Source organism: Panthera pardus, unplaced genomic scaffold (genome assembly GCF_024362965.1).
Source record: "Panthera pardus isolate Hobbes unplaced genomic scaffold, ASM2436296v1 HiC_scaffold_16, whole genome shotgun sequence".
Lineage (NCBI taxonomy): Eukaryota > Metazoa > Chordata > Mammalia > Carnivora > Felidae > Panthera > Panthera pardus.
The window spans coordinates 72472466-72493578 of NW_026526721.1; the positions used below are offsets into that span (position 1 = coordinate 72472466).

General features: G+C 50.6%; 1 protein-coding gene and 1 long non-coding RNA gene across 3 annotated transcripts in view; both read right to left on the minus strand.

Annotated features, from left to right (window-relative positions):
* Window positions 1–9032, minus strand: part of LOC109266565 (uncharacterized) — a 122872-nt gene extending 113840 nt beyond the window's left edge. For both annotated transcript variants that reach the window (XR_002079766.2, XR_002079765.2), the window contains exon 1: window positions 8837–9032. This is a non-coding gene — a long non-coding RNA (uncharacterized LOC109266565). The remainder of the gene's footprint in view (window positions 1–8836) is intronic.
* A 6086-nt stretch (window positions 9033–15118) lies between these two features.
* The window catches only part of BDH1 (3-hydroxybutyrate dehydrogenase 1), a 35818-nt gene continuing 29823 nt past the window's right edge, over window positions 15119–21113 (minus strand). The window contains exon 6 of the mRNA XM_019448771.2: window positions 15119–20890. Within this exon, the coding sequence (XP_019304316.1) occupies window positions 20421–20890 (470 nt within the window). The 3' untranslated portion in view covers window positions 15119–20420. The remainder of the gene's footprint in view (window positions 20891–21113) is intronic.

Sequence of the window (21113 nt, forward strand, 5' to 3'; positions counted from 1 at the left end):
GCTCCACCCTCAGGATCTAATCAGGTGCCAAAGCTCCACCTACCAATGCATACCCTTTGGGGGTTAGGATTTCAACATGTGAATTTAAAAAGAAAAAGAAAAAAGGGGTGCCTGGGTGACTCAGTCAGTTAAATGTCCAACTTTGGCTCAGGTCATGATCTCACGGTTCCTGGGTTCGAGCTCCACAACGGGCTCTGTGCTGACAGCTCAGAGCCTGGAACCTGCTTCAGATTCTGTGTCTCCCTCTCCCTCTGCCCCTCCTCCACTCTCTCTCTCTCTCTCTCTCTCTCACTCTCTCTCTCAAAAATAAATATTAAAAAAAAATTTTTTTAAAGGATTTCAACATCTGAATTTGGGGTGGGGGGGACACAAACATTCAGACCATGACAAAACCTCACCCGCCCTCTTGCCTTGTCCTGGGGCCTGACAAAGCAAAGCTAGGCCAACTACAGAGGGAGAAAGAGCAGAGATTCCAGAAGCACATCACTACACAGAGGATACACCAATACGGCCAGCTTGGCCAAGAGCAAGCTTAGCTCACCTTACAGAACCCATCGCCTGTTTCTGCTGCCAGCCTCCGCCCTGGTCCCAGCCCAAGCAGAGCAGAACCCAAGGCGGCCGAATGCCTGCCCCGTGTTAGATGCTGAGGATGCAGGCAGCACCTGGGACAGCAGTGGGGTAAGAAAGAAGGAGCAGGATTTGAGGAAGGGTGCTGAAAGGAGAGGGGGCCAGATAGAAGGGACTCCCCAGCCTACCTCAGCCTCGCTCAAAGCACCAAGGGCTGAGGGGGCCCACGGATTACCCCACCGGAATGAAAGAGCTACTTCTGACCCTCAACCTCACTGTCTTTGACTAGTTTAGAATATACAACTCACACTTAAAGGGCTGTTTTGTACATTCTTTGGACTCTATGATATAGATAGCCTAAGAATAAAACTATAAAAGTGAAAACTGCTCTTCCCTTCCACTCTTCAGGGAAAAGCTCTGGATTTGTTTTATATGCATTTTTCCCCCAACTGTCACAAAATAAAAGGAATCATACTGTCATCAGTTTTCTAAAGCTAGTACCCAACTTCCACTACTTTTCCTGTGTCTGAAGGGGACCAGCCAGTCACAGGGACCTCACCGTACAAGCAGGGTGGAACTTTCTAAATGGACATTTATGAAGCCCTGGGTATTGGTCGGGCAGGGCAGGTCAGAGAAATGCAAAGCATCCCAGGCATCAGCCCAGAAGTTACTCCTACCCTCTCCTCTGTCCACAGAACAGCACCCATGGGACTCAGCCTTCTCTACACGGAGCTAAAGGCACCCTGAGACCTCTCATGGAGATTTACCCTGTTGGCCCATGTGGAAAGAGGGGAAGAGGCCCAGGTCTGAGGGAATGCCTAATGAGTCATCATGCAGAAGGAAAAGGCAGAATTCAAACACCTGCCTCTGCTGGAAAGGTCCAAAGAAAAGGTGTTTCCAGACCTATGAGTTAGGTGGCCAAGCAAGCAAGAGGAGGGCCCATGTCAACGAAGAGAAAATTCCTGGAAGTTCTGCTTCCAGAACCCTGGGGCCAGACCTGCCACCCTCAGAGGAGGCAAGATAAGAAGAAGGGATAAGAATGGAGGCACAAGATGAAAATAGGTTTGGTCGGGGGTGGGGAGCTGTTCTAGCCTAAGAAAAGGAAACACAGGTGAAAAGACACATATACCCTGGAGGACAGCCCAACAAATTCCAAGAGGAGGGATGGGGGTGGGGCAAGCTTAGGACAACAGGCCTTCTACAAATGTGAAAAGGAGCGGGGATAGGGCCTCTAGGTGACATCTACTTAGCTAGTGAATTGCACTCTACAAAGTGTGGTCACAACCAACATGTCCCAGAAGGACGACAGGCTGGCAAGCAGTATCAGCGTCACATCCCACCTGTTCCGTGTATCAGAAAACCAAGCTAGGCGCCAGCGGTTGCATACAGCACTGCTCCTCCACACAAGGCCAGAAGACCACTGGCCGCACACGAGGTGACTGAGGGCCATGGGGGGAGCATACTTACCTCAAAGGGCACACATTTGCTGTAATGTGCCTTTAAAAATAAAACTGAAACCACCAAACCTTTGGTTTCAAGGATACTGTTGCTTAGGAGGATGCTATGTTTCAAAAGTGAGGTTATTTAAAGTTCATTTAAATGAAGTAGCAAATAAATAATATTACATAGGGTACTCGGTTTTGATTTTTTTTTTTAAAAAGCGAAGGTGGGAAACCAAGCCCTGATGATGAGGATGATGGTGACAAGGACAGCCACCCATTTTATAACACTCACTGTGTGCCAAAAGCCTATAGATACAGTAAGTCACTTATTCTCATGAAGGCTCCATGGGGTTGGCAGTTATGGTTTTCTTTTTAAGTTTATTTATTTATTTTGAGAGAGAGAGAGAGAGAGAGAGCATGGGCGCATGTGCACGCAAAAGGGGATGGGGGAGTGGGGACAGAGGATCTGAAGCAGGCTCTGTGCTGACAGCAGAGAACCCGACGTGGGGCTCAAACTGAGGAACCATGAGATCGTGACCTGAGCCAAAGTCAGTCGCTTAACCAACTGAGCCGCTCAGGTGCCCCCAGTTTTCACGGTTTTACACAGGGGCCTGGGAGAGACCCTAAAAGGCACAGGGTATAGGACTGCCTCCAGGTGCTCAGACCACAGGGGCGCTGGTCAGCACAAAGCGCCTGGCTGGGGCCCGGGACAAGGGGTTTGGGACAGCTTGCTGGGGTGGGGAGGGCCTCCATGTGTCCTCCCAGCTTCTGATGCAGAACTATATGAGATTGAATTTCACAGCAGCCTTACATCCTGATGCAAATGAGGACAAGCCAGTGACAATCCACAGTGAGGTGATTTCATTGCCAGCTCCAGAGCTGCCTGTTTTTTGCATCGGGCAGTGATTATGTTGCACAGTTGATGTGAGGGCCTCAGGCAAAATCCCTGCTAACTCAATTGCAGGTTGGCCTTCCTGCCTGCCTGTTAAACTCTTCCAGATGATTCTGGTTGGATTTGCAAGGCTTTACCAGACAGGTTGTCTCTGCGTTAGAGGAGGGGAGGGACATCTGCAAAACGCCTGGAGAGAGGAAAAGACAGCTCTGAGTTCAAAGGTTTGCAGAAGCAGCGGGGATGGGGAGAGAAAAGCAGCCGCTAATGGGTCCTAGGAATCCCTCAGCTGAGAGCACAACAGTTGTGCTTTTCACACGGTGGTTAAAAGTCTTCCAGTACATCCTCTAGTCAGCAGTTGAAGAGCAAGAGCTTTGAAATCTCAGATTCATCTCTCATTAGCCAGATGGCCTCGACTCTGGCCATTTAACCTTGATGGACCTCAGTTTCTCCATCTGCAGGGTGGGAATAAAAAAAAAGTGCTTCTCCCAGAGGGTACCGTGAAGATTAAATGAGATCTTCTTAGCACACTATAGGACATGTGTTAAATGCTCAGTCATAGTAGTTGTTACTATCATTCTCCAGGATGGGGTGAAGGCTTACCGCCTCTCTGAGCAGACTTAGCTCAGATTTTAAGTCCGGGCTGATCTACCACAGCAAAGGAAAATTTTAGAAACTCTTGTTTTCATATAGTTAATGTCCCAAGATGATGATGATGGTGATGATGATGATGATAAAAGAGGCACACGGGTAAGCGCACAGATTTAGTGGAACATGTCAGCCAAAGTTAAGAAACCAAAATGGCTAGGAAAGGGACTCAAAGTTGAATTTATGATCTCTCCCTCAAAACCTACTCCTCCTGCGGTATTCCCTACCTCAGTAAATACACCTCTAATTGTTGGGGCTTTGGGGTAGAGTGACTCCATTTCCCGGTCAGAACCATGGTTTGGGGCTGGTTGAACTGGTTATGCCACCCTAAACTGAACATGCTTCCCAGCCTTCAGGCTTCTACCACCAGGGCAGAGCCCGCCCCACTAAGCTCACTGCATGGCTTGGAGAACAAACTGGATTATACCTGTCTGTGGCAAGCAGAGGGGACTAGAAAACCCAGAAGGTGCTGAGTCATACTAGCCCAGCGACTGGGATAGAGCCCAGGAGTGTTACTCTAATAAGCATCCCTCCTTTTGGAAACGTGAGGAGTGGGGAACAAGTGTTCCCCCGACACCATCTACCTGGTTGCATTAGTCACGAACCTTGGAGTCATCTTAGGCATATGATCTCCCTCTCACACACACCCCTAATCCATATCCTGCTTATCACCAAGGACTGTCAATTCACTTCCTAAGTATGTCCTGAATCTGTTCTCTGCTCCATTCTACAGCCACCACTCGGTAGACCAAGACACGATTATTTCCCACCGGAATCCTCACAGGCCCCCTCATCCACTTTTATTGTCTCCAATCTGTTCTCCACTCTGTAGGCCCCAACTCCTCCTTACATTTTTTAAAAACTGTTCCTTGTTGCCCTTTGGTAAAAACTAAAATCCATAACATGGGTCCAATGTTTTGTTGGTCTGGTCCATGCCTACCTCCCCAGCCTCAGGCAGCATGACTCTCCCTCTTGCACCAGGCGCTCCAACCACCCTGCTTCCTTTGACTTCTGGGAGGAGATAACACTTCATTCTGCCTCAGCATCCTTGCCCATACTGTTCCCTCAACCTAGAATGCCCTTCCTTCCTCCTTTCCTCCCTTCCTTCCTTTCCCTTCCCCTGGCTAACTCTTGTTCATCCTTTACAATTTAACTCAAATGTCACCTTTCCAGGGAAGCATCCCAGACCAGATCAGCTCTCCCTACTAACACATTCAAGGTTTTGGTGAGCTTTCCCTCCCTAGTATTTACCACAGTCGGTAACAAGATATTGTATGATTCTTTGACTGTATGTATGTATACATACAGTATATATGTATATATGTATATGTAGTGTCCTGTCCTATAAGCTCCATGCAAAGAGATGATCCTATCCTTCAGCACCCAGCACAGTTGCTGACAATAGTAGTTACCTAGTCAACACTAATGATGGACTGGATGAAGGAGAAAAGTGATTGGAGAAAAAGGTATGATCCTAGAAGATGGTTTTGGAGATCTAATGCCCTTCTTCCGGGAAAGTGGGGCAGACCAAAGAGACATGGCATAGGGTGTTCATGCATGAGTGTTTGGGTCGAGAGACAAGGGTTGATCTGGAATCAGAGGTCAGAAGCTAGCAGCTCCACTGGTTGAGCATAAAAAACATGATTATAGCACTGTGAAGAATAAATAGGGTAGAGCAAAGGAGACGATCCCTTCTCAGAAGGGATGCACATAGGATTTGAAACTTGGCCAGAAGAAGAGGAAATGCAATTACTGGTAGCAGCCACAGGAGACATCACCAACATTTCTCTGGGTGCACAATCTTTCAGGGTGCTACATCTACGCATGAGTAGAGAATTTGTCATTTTGTGGGTACACAGTATCTAAAACCCCTCTTTAGTTTTGGAGAATTCCCCATGGGATAAGTCTTTATGGGAGGTAGCCAGCTTTGTTTCTACCTGTTTTTCAAGTCTGGCTCTCTAGCCTTCCTGGTGAGTCTCGTGCTTCCCACTATCCCTGAATAAACTCCCTTTCAGCTTAAGTCAGTCGGAATTAGTTTCTGTTGTTTTCAGCCAATAACCACAACTGGTACAGTCGGGGGCCAGCAGGGCAGTGACATCTGGCTTCTCCATGTAACCACGCGTGTGGATGCCAAGCACGCAGACAAGTGGACAGGACTGCTTTGGCAGCCTGGAAGTTATGGGCTCCTCAGAATTGGGGAGGGAAGGTGGCCATTTTGAGCCAGCAGGGCCTTTGGATGGAATCAGAATTCCTACAGATCTGTGGGTGAAGGCCACATCACAGAAATCATCCTATTGTTGGGATATGCCCACGGGGTTGGTCACCTAATACACCCCAGACTGGCGGCCTGGGAAACTCTGACAGGTGGAGGCCCAGAGAACCCACAGTTGGCTCATGGCCCCGTGGGAAAGTCCTGGCCCTCCTGGGCCTTCTCGTATTTGTTGTACTTTTCCTGAAGAGTTTGTACTCTGGTAATCTGTTCAAGATATTTTCCACTTCTCGGATCCTGAATCCACTATAAAGAATAAAATATGGGAGGAAATAAATGGAGAGTCAGAGTGCACTTAGCACACTTCCTGATGCCTCAAATAATAGGATGTCAGAGCAGGAAAGGCCCTTGGGACCATCCAGTCTTGTGGTCTCAGACGTCAGTGGGCTTCACAATTACCCAGGGAACTAGTTAGCAGTGTGGGTTCTCGCAGATTTCTCCATTCTCATAGCTGGTACACTAGGTCTAGGGTGAAACCCCAAGATTTGGGTTTGTACAAACTTTCCCAGGTAATCCTCATATAAGTTTGAGAATAGTGATTCTAGTCCTTCATCCCATCTTACAGGGGAAAAAACGGACTGAAAAAGAAAACTCCCCCAAAGGGTCAGCTGTTGACTGGACACCAAGCCCAGGCCTCCTAACTCCCACTACCCTGGGCTGGTATGGACTAGGACAGGGCATGGAAAGTGCTTCTTTCCAAAGTCAGTTATGTGATTTTTGTCCCCTAACAAGGCTCCTCCTTTTCTGATTGTAAAAGGTGCAGTGTGTCATGGGAAATGCCAGAAATAAAGATGGATCTGTTCTAGCCTCTGCCAGAGAGGCTGTTGTGGTCTTAACCGAGTAGGAAGCCCTGGAGGCAAAGCCAGGAATTGCCACCACAAGGCCCTCAGCTTGACACAGCAGCAGCCCAAGTTCTAGTTCTGGGTCCTCCAATGTCATGCATGAGCTTAGACAAGTCCCTCCCTGAGTCTCTGTTTTATCCAGTTCATAAAATGGGGATAAATGTGCTATCTGCTGTCTACCCTGCCTGCCTCCCTGGCCTCTGGTGTGAATGTGCTTTGTAAACTCCCACGTGCTGCTCAAGCAGGAGGGATTACAGACACTGGAGATGTGACTAGAATCCTGATTCCTACTCAGGGTCCCTTGAGGACGTGCCGGGCTCGTCTTAGAAATAGCAGAGGAAGCTAAGAACCTGCCAGCGATGCTCAAGGGAGATTCTCAGAGCCTGTGGGCTGGCTGGCAAAGAGATCCCTTCCTCTCACACAGTGCTCCCATGTCAGGCAACCTGCATGGACGAGAACCTCGCTCACTGCCAGGTGCATGTGTGTGGGGGGGACAAATGGGTGGTGAAATCACTGCTTCGGGGTCTTCCCTGCCTCTGGTCTGGCTCTGCTGGGAACCTCTGTCCTTCTTTCAAAGTGCCCTGGCTCAGGACCCCTAGGAAGTGTTCAGAGAACCCCAGGGGACCAAGAGAAGTCACACCCCACCCTTCCATGCCATGGCCTGTTACAGCAGGTTCAAGGGGGTGGATTTGCTCAGACGGTATCTTTCCATATTGCCACATCACACCTCTCAGAACCATTTCCCCAGCTGGCAGGAGTCCTGGCTTACCTGAAGTTATCAGGATGCCAGGATTCTTCCACCATTCTGCCAAAAATTTGCTTTGTCACCTTGCTCAATCCCCTCATCTCTATGGCCATTTTCTCATCTGTAAAATGGGGGAAACAATTCCTGTCCCTCCCCCCATTACAGGTTTGCTGTGTCAAGTGACAGCAGGGTGTGGGAGAGCTTTGTCGTCATTACCTGGTAGGACAAGACAGAGGCCTGGAAAGGGAAGGAGGAGAGGCAGGCACAGAGATGAACTGCAAATCCAGGAGGCAGGTGAGCTCTACACAAGGACTGAATTCTTGCCTCTACTTGGGGCCGCCCTGGGACAGCAAGTCCTTTGCTGTAAGATGCTCCCCATCCCTTTCTCTCATGTCAATATTTATAGTGCATTTACCCAAAATACCACAATTACTTGACCCTCAGAGTGCATTTTCACATTGGTAATACTTTACATCCTAAGAAGCCCCCATCCAACAGCCCCAGCTCATGAAAACTGGCACAGCTCCATTTTACAAGTGAGTCCAACTTAGTACACACACACACACACACACACACACACACACACACACGGCTGGCCAGCCGGCAGTTCACTAGGCTTTTTTGTCCCTCATTCCCCAGTAAGAAATTTCTATTGCATGACTATCAAATGTAAGGCATTCACTAGCACATGCCAGACTCAGGGGCCTCGCTGTGATCAAGCCTAAGAAAAGCCTTTAGTCAGAAACCGAAGCAGACAACTGCTTGATGCAGGTGTAAGGTCATCTAGTCCGGGAGTTTTCAAACTTTTTTTTCTTATTTATTTATTTATTTATTTATAATTTACATCCAAGTTAGTTAGCATATAGTGCAATAATGATTTCAGAAGTAGATTCCAGTGACTCATCCCCTATGTATAAAACCCAGTGCTCACCCCTACAAGTATCTTCCTCAATGCCCCTTACCCATTTAGCCCATTCCCACACCCACAACCCCTCCAGCAACCCTCAGTTTGTTCTCTGTATTTAAGAGTCTCCTATGTTTTGTCCCCCTCCGTTTTCATATTATTTTTGCTTCCCTTCCCTTATGTTCATCTGTTTTTTTAAAGCAGTACACTTTCTTCATAAGATCTTAAAGCAAACCCCTTATCAGCTAATTCTGAGGAATCGCTGAAACTCGAAGCACCACTGATTTATGGCGCAGATGTGGAAAATGAAGCTTAAAGAGGGTGAGGAATGTGACCAATGCCACACAACAAACTAGTGGGGAAACCAAATAAAAAAACTGTTCTTGAGCCCACAACGACAGGTACAAGGCGGGACCCAAAAACCAAAGGCACAAGCAAGGGTTTGTAGAGCTTACAGCTCAACTTAAGGGCAGGCACAACACCAAAGCACTTGAGTTAGGCTAGCCTCCGGAAACCGAGGGAAAGCCTACCTTCATACAGAAAGTTCCCGCTCAGGTTCTCACTCAGGTCCAATATGAAAAGGGGGGGGGGGGGAAGCCTCGTCCTGATTGGTTGGAGGAACCTTATTCTGATTGGCTCAAAGGGCCGCATCCTGATTGGTTGGAAGGTCTCGTCCTTATTGGTCAATATTGGCAGACAACTCAGGCAGCTCATTGGTGCTTTTTGGAGCTGGGGTCCTCTGGTTCTGTTCTGTAAGGCTCGCGGTTTAATAAGAACAGCCAACAGAAAGTGCTCTAGATGCACAATGTTTTTCACTTGGCGTTTGGTCCCATGGTCCCTAACTGTCTCAAAACCACCTTTCAGTGCAGGTCTCTAACTCTCAGCACAGATGTCTCCAGCTCAGTGTGACATCAGAGAGAAACGAATTTTCCTTCATTCCTAGGCCATTTACACAGCCTAAAAGAAAGGAGGCTCATAAAGGGGGTGACTAGTGAATGGAGGAGGGGGATGTGCTGACATAGTTATAATAAACAAATCTGGCTGGGAAGTAAGGGACTCACCATCTCCTTTGAAAACAAGAATGTTTGGCAGGACGTTTCTGAGGCACTGAGCCCCTTGCTGAAATAAAGCAGAAGCAGGCCTGGCAAGAACAGACAAATGGAAATTCCTTCCAGCTGCCTTAGCTCTGCCTTCTCCATGGTTCCCTGGATCACTGGCAGCCAGGCTTTGCCAGTGGCCAGCATGAGACAGACCCACCTGCAGAAGGGCCCCTGGTGTCTCCCACCAATGGTCCAGAGGGCATTTGCATGAGCCATGGGCCAGAGAGTGACTTTTGTGGACCTTTGGGGTTGGCTTCCTGCCAAGGGGAGCTGACAGCCTGGGGGCGGGGAGTGGGCAGAGTCAGACATGCAAACAACCCCACCGTGTGAATATGGCATAGGGACTCGATGGAGCTACATTCCACACAGGGGAGGCGAGGACCGACAGGGACTGAAGGCCAAGACCACGGCTCTGTCGCTGAGATTGGTGAGCCTTGACCCAAGTCCCACCGTCTCTGTACAGAGCTGGGCCCGGGGCGGCCTGTGATTTGTCAGACTCCCAGCCGCCCAGCTGCTCAGCTCTGAGGCAGGGAGGCTCGCGATTGCGAAGCGTCAGAATGGGACGCGTGGAGCCGGCCGGGGCGGCGGGACCCGCGGGCCATTTGGCCTCGGGCGCGCAGCCATGTCCCAAGTGCTGCTCGGCTCGTGGCGCTGAGGACGTGGCGGGGGGAGCGGCGCCCCAGGTGGCAGGAATGCACTCTGGGGCGGGCGTGATCCCGGGAGGTGGTGGGGACAGCAGCGCCTGCCCAGGAGAGCGATTGCTGCTGCTGCGGGTCTGCACAAAAGACTTGGCCGCCTCCGTTCCGCTGCTCCAGGGAGTAGGTGCTGCCAGTAGTTTGAAGCAGAGTTGCGTTCTGAAAGGAACTGAGGTCGAACAAGAAGCCCCGGGGCCCCAGCTCTCCTTATGTGAATATTCTGCTCACCTAGAAAATAGGCCACTTTGGAGAGTTCATCAAGCAAGGGGACTCCCAGACAAGTTCTGATCAAGCCTTTAATCCCAGTCTCAACTGGCAGATGGCAGGGCACCACGTCCTCTGTTCCAGGCTTTCCAAATCCCAGAGAATCCCTGGCCATGACAGACTCTTCAGGATACTCCAACTGGAGGGCCCTTAGAGTTTTGTGGCTTCCACACTGTTCTAGAGCTCAGGGGAGGCCAAGCCTTCAGGGTTTAGACCCCCGCCCCCGTTCTACCCAAGACCCCACTTTCTTCTTTACTGCATTGAGACTGCATGCGATGTCACTGAAACAAGAGACTGTTAATAAATACACGCCTGAGTTCCTCTTTTAAGAGGTAGTTCACATTTTTACTTTGTTGTGTATGCCCCTGGGCAACTTAAAAACCTCCCAGGTTCTTCACCTGTAGAATGAGAATAGTAATAGGACCTCCTTCATGGGGTTGTCATAAGGAGTAAGTGAATTAATGCATATAAATGCACTTAGAGCATGTTGTGCCTGAGTCACAGTAAAAAAAAAAAAAAAAAAAAAAAAAAAAAGTGGTAAGGATTGTTGTTTTTCTGATCATTACTAATATTTTAAGATGAGGAGAGTGAGGCCCAGAGAGGAAAGGGACTTGCCCAGGTGACAAGGGAACTTGGTATTAGAGTTGGGAGTAGTATCAGTAATATCCCTGTCTAGATGAGTCCTTTATGGTTTTTGAGGTTGATACTCCATGGAAATCTTTGCAGATAAACAAAAGCCCATTTGGGAGAGGCCATTCTGTATGAGGGGCCTCTGGCATGAACTCCATGAACCTCAGGAAATAGAGGAGGGGGGCAGTTTGGGGAGAAGGAGGAAGAAGAGAGGAGGAGGAAGAAGGAAAGGAAGGCAAGGAGAGGAGGAAAAGGGGGAAGAAGAGAGGTCTTGATCCCTCTTAGTCACTCAATAAGAAACGGTGTCTTAATCATCTTAGGCTGTTATAACAAGATACCACAGACTGGGTGGCTGATAAACAACAGAAATGTATTTCTCACAGTTGTAGAGCCTGGAAGTCCAAGATCAAGGCACCAGCATGGTCCAATGAGGGCTCTCTTCCTGGCACTTTTCCCTATGTCCTCACATGCTGGAAGAGGGTTAGGGATCTCTCTGGAGCTTCTTTTATAAGATATATATCTCATTCCTGAGGCTTCCACCCTCATGACTTAAGCACCTCCCAAAGGCCCCACCTCCCAATACCATTATGTTTGGGGGTTGGGATTTCAACATATGAATTTGGCGTGGGGGACTCATTCAGACCATAGCAGATGATCTCACTGGGGTTGCTCTTGAGGGGACACCTTCATTAGGCAGAGAAACTAGACCTCAAAAATATTTCAAATCTAAGAATTTTGTTTGAGAGTAAGGACTGTGCTTTGGGCTGCCCAGGGTCTCAGCCTGATTTATGGTCAATTTCAGCGCAGCCACAACTTCATGAATCTCTCCTCTTAATCTAAGTTGAGCCACAGGCCCCAGTGGCCCAGGTGAGGTCAGGGAGGCCAAAGTCAACTTGGCAGGGACCCTCATTATTACCAGAGGAACAGTCAACGCTTGCGCCCAGCAGTTAAAGAGAGTCTGGTTCTGAATCCTGTCACTTTCTGACTGACTGGGCAAGGTATTTAAACCTAAGCTTCAGTTTAATCATCTATAAAATTGGGATTATAAGTCTTACCTCATAGTATCACTGGGAGGATCAAATGGAATAATGCTTAACCCCGGGCCTGGCAAGTAGGAAGTGCTCAATAAATGCCCATAACTATTACTATCAAATGTGGCTTCCTGCCCCCATGTGTGTGCAATACCTTCCCTATCTTCTGTCCATCAAGGGCCTACATTAGTTAAGATCTGATTTGCCTGCAAAGTGGTAATGCAGAAAAGATAGAAGTTTATTTCATCCCACATAAAATCTAAATGGGTGGTTGAAGAAGGAAAGTAGTTTGCCAGTGTCTGGGATCACCACACTATCTTGTAATGCCATAGATGGCCTTGACCTCATGATTCAAGATGGCAGCATCCAAGTTCCAGCCAGGCAGCAGAATGAAGGGGTGAAGGAGCCAAAGGATGCTTATAGTCTATCTCTTAAGGAAGGTTCCTGAAAGCTATTGAACTACCATTGGCCAGAACATAGTCATATGACCACCTCTGGCTGCAAGGGAAGCTGGGAAATGAGGTCTTTATTATGGGTAGCCATGTGCCCAGCTAAACATTGGTGGATATATTCCTATAGAAGGACAGAATGGATATCAGAGACCTAGCAGTCTCTGCTCCGAGGGTCTTGGTTTGTCTTGGCCAGCTAGGCGGCTGGAAGCCAGGTACCTAAGCACTAAAACACAGGGTTGGGAGCATGCTGCTTTCTCAGCCACTCTAAGTGGCTCAATCTACAGCTGAGAACCTGGAACTGGAACCGGAACTCATGCCTCCAGCCAGAGGTCAAAGAAAGTTGTATTCTATTTAATCACCTCCCAGGCCGTCCCGGGCTTCAACTCTAAAGGCAGGAAGGCTCCGGGAAAGGCAGCTGACTGCTCCCTCCTGGCTAAACAGAGGACACTGAGCAAAGCAGAGGTTCTGAGGGGGCAGAGAGGCACAGCAAGCAGGTGGGCCTGTCCCATGTTGCTCCCTTCAGTGGAAATGCTCTGCCAAGCGCCCTGCCTCCTGGTGTTACCTGTCAAAATCCTCTTCCCTTGTCAAGGCTCTGCAGAAACACAACCTCTTTTAGGAAGCATCTGTAACCGGCTCAGTCAGAATCCCCCTCTCCCTTTCCTGGGTTCCCACACGTGGTTGTACCTCCGGTGTAGCACAGGCTGTCCTGGGTGATGATAGCTCCCCTAGGCTGGTGCACAGCTCACCTGCCCCACAAAACTGGAGCGCCTCAAGGCTAGGAATGCAATCTTACCACCAACCCCCTGCAGCCTGATTCTGGATGGCACTTCACCCTCAGAACTTGAATGCCGAAAAAGACAAGACAGAGAGGAAGACAGGCCTGGCTAAGACATAATGGAGAGGCAACAGGAAGAGCCCAAACACAGACAGCTGTGGGCAGGAGGAACTGGTCCGTTCTCCCCTGAGCTGAACTATTTAGGTGACACCCCCTGGACAGCTGCAAGGGTTTGTGCCTCAGAAAACACCTCCTTTTCTGCCGGGGATGCACTTGTGGCCTGTACTTCCAGACTGAAGCCTCTGTGGCCCCTAATTCCTTTATCCACCAACATCCCCTTCAGGGATTTCTGGCAAGGAGGTGATGCAGGGCTGCAGAGTTCATTCTGTTTAGCCATAGGAGAGGGGGATTGGGAGGAGGAAATTACCTCCTCTGCCCCAGGCCCCCAGAAGGAGCAGGTGAGCAGGAAGGAGGGCTCAGGCTGCTGTGGCTCAGCCTTGAGTGTTTCCCAACTTCTGTCTCTGGCACTGACACACCCTAGGACTAAAGCCTGTGTGCCTTTCTCAGAAAGGCCACGGTGGGGTGGGTAGGGATGGGAGAGGGTGTTTTAGGCCCTGGCTATGCTGGCTGGTGTGCCTCTGGAGTCTCTCCCCCTGTGCCGGGCACTGTGCTGGGGAGCTTACACAGTCACCTAATCTATGTAGCCCTGCAAGATACCCACTGTTATCCCCATTTTAGACATAAAGAGACTGAGGCTGGGAGAGGCTAGATTACTTGACTGCATTATACAAATGGAAGGTGACCGAACAGGATTCAATGTCAGGTCTAGCTGGTCCTAAAACTTGTGTTCTTTCTACCCAACCTTGCCCAGAATGAAATTTCTGGAAAGGCCTTTTCTTTCCCATCCTCTAACTGCACGGTCTCTGAGGTCCTTCCATCTCCAACAGGACATCACCAGTAGGCTCCCTTCCCCAGGGGTTGCCACTCAGGGACCCCCAGATTTGCTCCTTATTTCTCTGCTTCCCCAAGAGCATCTCTTTAGTGTTCTATCGTATTCTCTTGTACACTTAAACCTCTCAGAAAATAAACACCCAATGCTGAAAACTCCAATTTGTCACATTCCTCCAGGTGGTATCCACCTTTCTGTATCTGTGCTCAGCCTGAGCATCTGGTCTGGTTCCACCTTCAGCCTCCAGATCATGTGCCCAGACTGTGTGTCAGAGCCCCCTGCCTGGTCATTCTTCACATGGTTCCAGCACTGTTGGCTCGGCTACCTTATGTTTTTGGTGTCTAGACAAGGCCCAGCAGTGCTTTTTCAGGGACATTCACTTTTATGCTTCCTTTGAGAAAGTTGAGGAACTCCCCAAGCAGGGAAGGACCCCTGGTCCTTCATGCCCCACCCTCATCTGCTATTGCCTGGGGCCCTGAGGCTCTGCTAGGAAGAAGCCAAATTAGGTTGCGTGGGGATTAAAAATGGCCATACTTTTATTCATCTCTGGTGGAATAAAGCATTTCACTTCCTCCTCCAAATCATGGCACCTGTCACCCTGGGTTAAGGTTTCTGGCTCCCTGGGCTAGCCTGTGAGCTCCGGGAGGGCCATGGGCTGCCTGCCTTCGGACACTGTGTGCCTAGTACAGGGCTTGGCACAAAGAAGACACTCAAATGATACAGGAGCCAGAGGGAGAGGGAGCAGACGCTACTGAGCATGGGGCCGATCCTCTGAATATGGGAACACAAGGGGCATTTGCAATGGCTCCTCCATTCCCACGAAAGCCCCGTGAAATCACAGCGTGCCTTCCACCAGTTTCTTCTGTTATAGAACCAGGCCGGAATGCTGGCAGAAAAACCAAGCGGCACTCAGAGATCTTGGTGGATCGGAGATTTATTTAACACCGGCGGGCTCAGAGGAGACCATTTCTCCAAAGATCTGAGCCCTGAGCACAAGCATGGGAGGCAATTTATAGTCTGTTACTTCCACATTCCGCATTAGTAGTAATTTGGCGCACGCCGCAAGCAGGGCAGGAAGAAGAACCCGGAAGAGGGGTCTCTGAGCTAGAAACTCGAGTTTGTTGCAGTTCTTTTGGCCATCTTATGGTGCAGAACTTTACTTATTTTCCCAACACTTCCACTGGAACCAGTCTGTTGATCCTGCCAGCCTGCAGGGAAGTTTATGATGCCCTTCATTACATCACTAGCCCCCCGTGGCCTGCCACTCTTTACCCTGTTTCCTTGAAGGTGCCCCCAGAGTCTCACAGAGCACATGCTTTCTCATCCAGAGCAGTGCTCTTTCTTCGCTTCTCACAGTGAGGCCTGCACTACTTTGTAGACCTTCGGTGAGACATGATGAATCAAAACCTTTGGCCAGAACACAGTGTTAAGTAGGGGAGAGAGAGAGGCCCCCAACGAGTAAACAGCCCAGTAATGGAACACGTGGCTGGATGGCCCACAGAGAAGGGTGCCCAGAACAGTCTGCCAAGCCCACTCTCATTGTCGGAGAGCAGCGTTTAGCAACACTGAGACCCTGACCCTGAGAACAACGGGCAGCTCCTCCAGAAACCAAGGTGGCTGCGGCTGAAGCTGAGGAGAACAGCCAGCCCCACTGCTATTTCTGAAGGAACCCTGTGTGGTTACTCAATGCGCTGTAATTAAACTCATCTATAATTTGATAAGTGGGAGCAGCCTCCAATTTTACAGAGTAATTAAGTCTCACTGAGAGCAGCACAAGGTGTTTCTGGGCCCCAACATCCCCTGAGGTTGGTCCCCATTCACTCTCTCTCTCTCCTCTAACATGTGCCCGTCGATGCTGAGCCAGAATGGTCCTCAGGCACGGCCCTGGCCTGCTCTCTCCAACCCTCAGGCCCTCACCTGTGCCCAGGCCACTGGCGGATCCCACAGGCCACACCCACAGTGAGACACAAGCCTTAGCCTCCCTTCCACACTGCTCTCTGCAAAACTGTGGGCTAGGAGAGAGCTGAATTCAGTGCTCCCCCCATCACTCCCTCACGGGCTACATGGCCAGCCTCTGACTGAGTGGGGTCCAGCCTAACTCAAGGGCCCTGATGGGGAGACTGAGGCAACCTGGGAGTAAAGGAAGGGGCCCCAAGGATGGAATCCAAGCCTGGTTTGTCTTGGCTCTCCCACTTCCTGGCCCTGTGATCTCGGGCAAATCACGTCACCTCCCTGAGGCTCAGTTTCCTTATCTGTAAAATGGCAATAGTGGTCCCGCCTAAGTCATAAGCGGTTGGTGAGGATCGGATAAAAGATGACTCACAAGCGGACACACGAGTGTAAGAAGTTGTCAGCATCTCACCAAAGGTACTGAAACCTGTCTCCAAGTTCTAGCTGCTTGAGGAGACGCAGGTGGCCACTCAGCGTGAGGAGTATGGAAACCTTGCCAAACGAGGGACCTGGGCTCTTGAACGTGACCCGGCCATTTCCAAATACCCGGTGTCCTGTGCAGTTCTGGGTCATAGCCACTTGCCAAAGGAGTTATGTTAGGGGTGGTGGGTTTTGGCTCAGCCTTTGGATAAATTCTCCCCAACCAAGGAAACGTTGTCTCAGGAAGTAATGAGCCTCTTGTCACTGGAGGACTTCAAGGCTTGGCCAGCTCTCTGGAGGCTGAGAGTCAGGCATGATGGTGGTTGAATCCCCTTTTCCCCTCTGAGGTTATGGGGGCTCCTAGCAGCCTGTCCCAGCCCTAGTCCAAGGCCCTGGTCCCTGGGGCAGCAAGTCTCACCCTACACTTCTGAAGCTGCTACTCACAAACCACCTTCCGTGGTGCCTGCACACATCAGGAAGGCCTTGTCTGTTTGGTCTCCAGCAGAGCACCAGGGCCCCATAGCTCTCCTTGTTCTACATCCTTATCTGTGGATTCTCAAGCCCTGTGCTCATATAACCCTCGAGCACACTGGGAGCAGCTACAGAATCTGTCTCTGCCCAAGGTTGGGTTTCGGCATTCCTAGAGCATGCCCTCAGAAATGCCACTGATGGGGGCAGTGTTGGCCCAGTCAGGGCACATTTCCTACTGGAGGGACACTAATGGGCTCCTCTGGCATATGCTGTCCTAGGGAGTGGCACCCGGAGCCCAAAGGGGGAAGGGAAGGAGGGGATGGCTCATGTGGCAGTGCTCTGTGGCTGTTACTGTGTATATGCTTACAGATTTTTCTCACTGTTACGTAATTGAGGTATTTTTTTCCCCTCCTTATTTTAGATCCTGGTGCCATCTGCCCTGCTTTTCATGCATCACTAGCTCTGGGCTGGAGGTTAGATCTGGCTTGGCCACCTAGTTCTATCCCTCACTTGGCAAAAGACTTGGGGTAATCTGCTTCCTTATGTGTAAAATGAGATAGTAACCCCACCCTGCCACCTCCCAGGGCCACTGAGACTCAGGGGAGCGGCAGTGAACTGGCTGTGGAAAGCACCCAGCACTGCACAGCTCTGCCCGGTGGTTATCTGGCAGCCTGAGCCTGGTGCCACCCAAGCAAGGGAGCCTCTGCTTGCTCATGTCTGCACCTGCACCAGACGGGCTTCACATAGCTTTGCAGAGCCAGGCAAATGCAGGAAGTGAACAGGCCTCACAGGTGGGGAGTCTGGCAGAACGCCCCCCCGCCCCCCCCCACCAAGGACAACAGGGACACCATCCCAGCAGCTGGCAGCAGGCAGGGCCAGGCTGGCCCATCACCTGCTCATAAGCTTCTTGGTCCCAAGTAGAATGTTAAGTGCACCTTGTCAGAAGCATCTTGCAAAAAGCTCTCACCCAGTCTCCGGCCATCAAGGAGAGTACCCTAGAGAGTGGATGCCATTTGTACCCAGCAGAACTGGAGCCTCCTCCCTCCCGTCACCACTCCCAAGAAGGGGCACCTCTCTGCTGACAGACAAGCAGTGAGGGTCTAGGTGCCAGGGGACCCTGATCTGCTTAGTTCCCAGGGCTGTTGGGGCGAGGTGATGGTGAACAGCACCACTCAGGAGACTTTCAGATCCACTGTGACACTGGGTGAGTCACTTTCCCTCTTGGGTCTGAGTTATAGCATCTGTAAAATGGGAACAACCACCTCTGTTCTGCCCACTCAGCTGTCTCTTGTAAGGATGAGGACGAGACGTGCACCCAAGGAGGCTTAAGGCTGCCAGGGTGAAAGGTAACTGTGAGGTTTTCATTACCATTGAGATTATCTGGAAAGAAGGTGTCTGTGCTTTTCAATCACTGGGGTAAAAGTAAAAACTCCGGGAAGCCCGGAGGCCAGTCTAGCAGTCCTGTATTACTCCTGGAGACCCCAGCCGATGAAGATATGGCTTGTCCAGTGCTCAGGTGACTGCTGATCCTGACTGCTTCCCCTTCCCTCTGGTTCCTGGGTGTCCACGTACACATGTAACTCCAAGTGTCGTGTCCATCTCTCTTTCATAAATTTGAGCACGAAAACAAAATCTTCCAAGATGTAGAAATGCGATCCTGGAAGGTAAACTCTGTGATTTAAAAGGATGTGATTGTTATGTGAACACGATGGCCATCAAAAGTCCACCTCTGGTCTCTAAAAGGCTTCAGCCCTGCCTGCCCACCCCATCATCCCCACAGGCCCTTTCAGGCCTCACCCTGCTGACAGGTGGCTGGGTAGGGCATCTCTGATTAAAGACAGAGGGGACCAAGGCCCAAAAGGCAGGCTGAATTTCCTCCTTGTCCAACCCCCTATTCCTTGGCACTGCCTGAGCCCCGCCAGAGGCCAGGCCCAGCTGCACAGCTGTTCTTCTGCCTTCTCCTGGTGCCAGGCTCCGCCTTTAAGCCAGACAGCTATTGAGCAGGAGTGCTGTTTCTAAAAGGGTCTTGCGTTTTTGTGCCCAGATTGTCTGGGAGGTGGGGATCTGGAACCCTCTGAGACCTCAGGCATGGGTGGAAGCACCCAAGTCCAGAGAAGAGGCCACAGGGGCTGCAGAAGAGGCAGAATGCCCTCTAGCGGCCGTCCTAGCCATTCCAGGGAGAGGCGGAAGTGCCGGTTTGATTTGAAGGGCTGGCGCTCAGGACTCTACCATGGGGGGAGGGGGGCGGGCAGCCACCTGGAGGAGAGAGTGGGGCCTGGTTTTGATCCAAACATCCAGGCTCTGGACAATTGCAGGGATAGCGACTTGCAAACCCAAACCCAAGAAGTGATAATACAGACTCTGCCTATCAGTGACCTGGCTTTTGATTAAAAATAAGGCCATAGCGGGAAAGCAAACCATCAGTAAAGGCCACCCTGAGTTTGTGTGTGTCTGTGTGTGTGAAGGCTACTCTGTGTGTATGTGTGTATACACGTACTACATGAGACAGGCAGGGAGCCTGGACCTACCCCTGGTGCAAGCTTATGTACCACGCACAGTTCCTGCCAAGGATGCCCCGTCACCATGGTCGCACCCCAGGCAAAACTAAGCAGACTCAAACCAGAAACAAACCAACCTCTTAGCCAACAAGCACCTCTACACAAGTCCTAAGAGAGGTTGGAGAAATCACAAATGGATATTTCCAGAATGTCCCCACCCCTTCGAATTGCTGGCTCTGGGTCACACACAGAGGCACCATGGACATGCAAAGGGGTGCTCAGGTGAGGATACAGAGCTCATCACAGGATTCTCAGGTAGCTGGATTCAGAGCAGCCCTGGAACACAAAACATGAGGCGATTCTACAGCAGTGGCAGGAGCACACAACCCGGATCATTTACAGGCAATAAATGGGTTGCTTGTGTGTCCTCTTTGGGCCACAAATTCAGGTACCAAAGGAAAGAGTATCTGTCCTTTCTACCCATCAGGCTGGTTTAAGAATCAAATGAGATACATTTTTGAACTGATGTTTTGGCTTTAAAATGTGAAGAATTGATAATAAATCTGTTTTTAATGTAAACATGTCTTCCCAAACGCTTTGTATGAAATCAGCTCCAGAGAGTTGGATGTACCGTGTTTGCCCTGAGGTTTTGGGGCCCTGCACACCACTCCATACCATGACTGCGAAGGCCCAGACCACTCGTTGTGCACACAAGTAGGGCTGGGCTGTCCCCTCTGGCTAATGCTAAAATGGGTAGTAGGTCCTCCTGAGACTGTGTGTGGATAATGCACAGGTAGGTAGTCAAGAGCCTCCCTCCCTCCCCCGCCTCCCTCCTTCCCTCCCACCAGGGGTCCCCAACAGAGGCCAGTGGGAAACTCTTCAGTGTATGTAGATCCTGTCGGAGACCGCTCCGGGCAAGTGGGTCATGATCTGCATTCGAAGCCACCAGTAGTAGTCCATGGGGTGGTAGCGAGTGTAGGGCGTGGCAGAGGTCAGAGCATGGGTGACGGCCTTGATGACAGGGGATGTGTCTGTGGAGCCACTGTTACAGTAGGTTTCCATCTTGGCGATCTTCTCATCAAAGTACTTCCTGCCATAGTCCTTGCGCACCACCTCAGGCAGTTCTTCCCACATCTTATTGGCAATGGCCTGGATCCGCTCAGGGCTATAGAGGCTGGTGGCAGCAATGAAGTTGCCAGGCTCCACCACACTGACCTTCACGCCCAGCGGGTACATCTCGTAGCGCAGGCAGTCAGAGAAAGCCTCCACCCCGAACTTGGTGATGCAATATGGGGAGCGGGCTGGGTTGGCCATGCGGCCCAGCATGCTGCTGATGTTGACAATGCGACCTACAGAGGGAGACGGCAAACACCTGCTCAGGAGGCACTGCCTGGTGGGGCAGAGGGCCGAGGGCCCAGCATGTTTCCAGAGGCCTGGCTGCAACTGGCTTCCTGGCCCTGACACCTGTTTTGCTGCCTGTCAGGCTGGGGCCTGGACTTCTGAACCACCCAGGGTCAAGGGGTCTTCTCATTTATAGTCAGCTCAGGCCCACATGTCAGGATGAACCTCCCT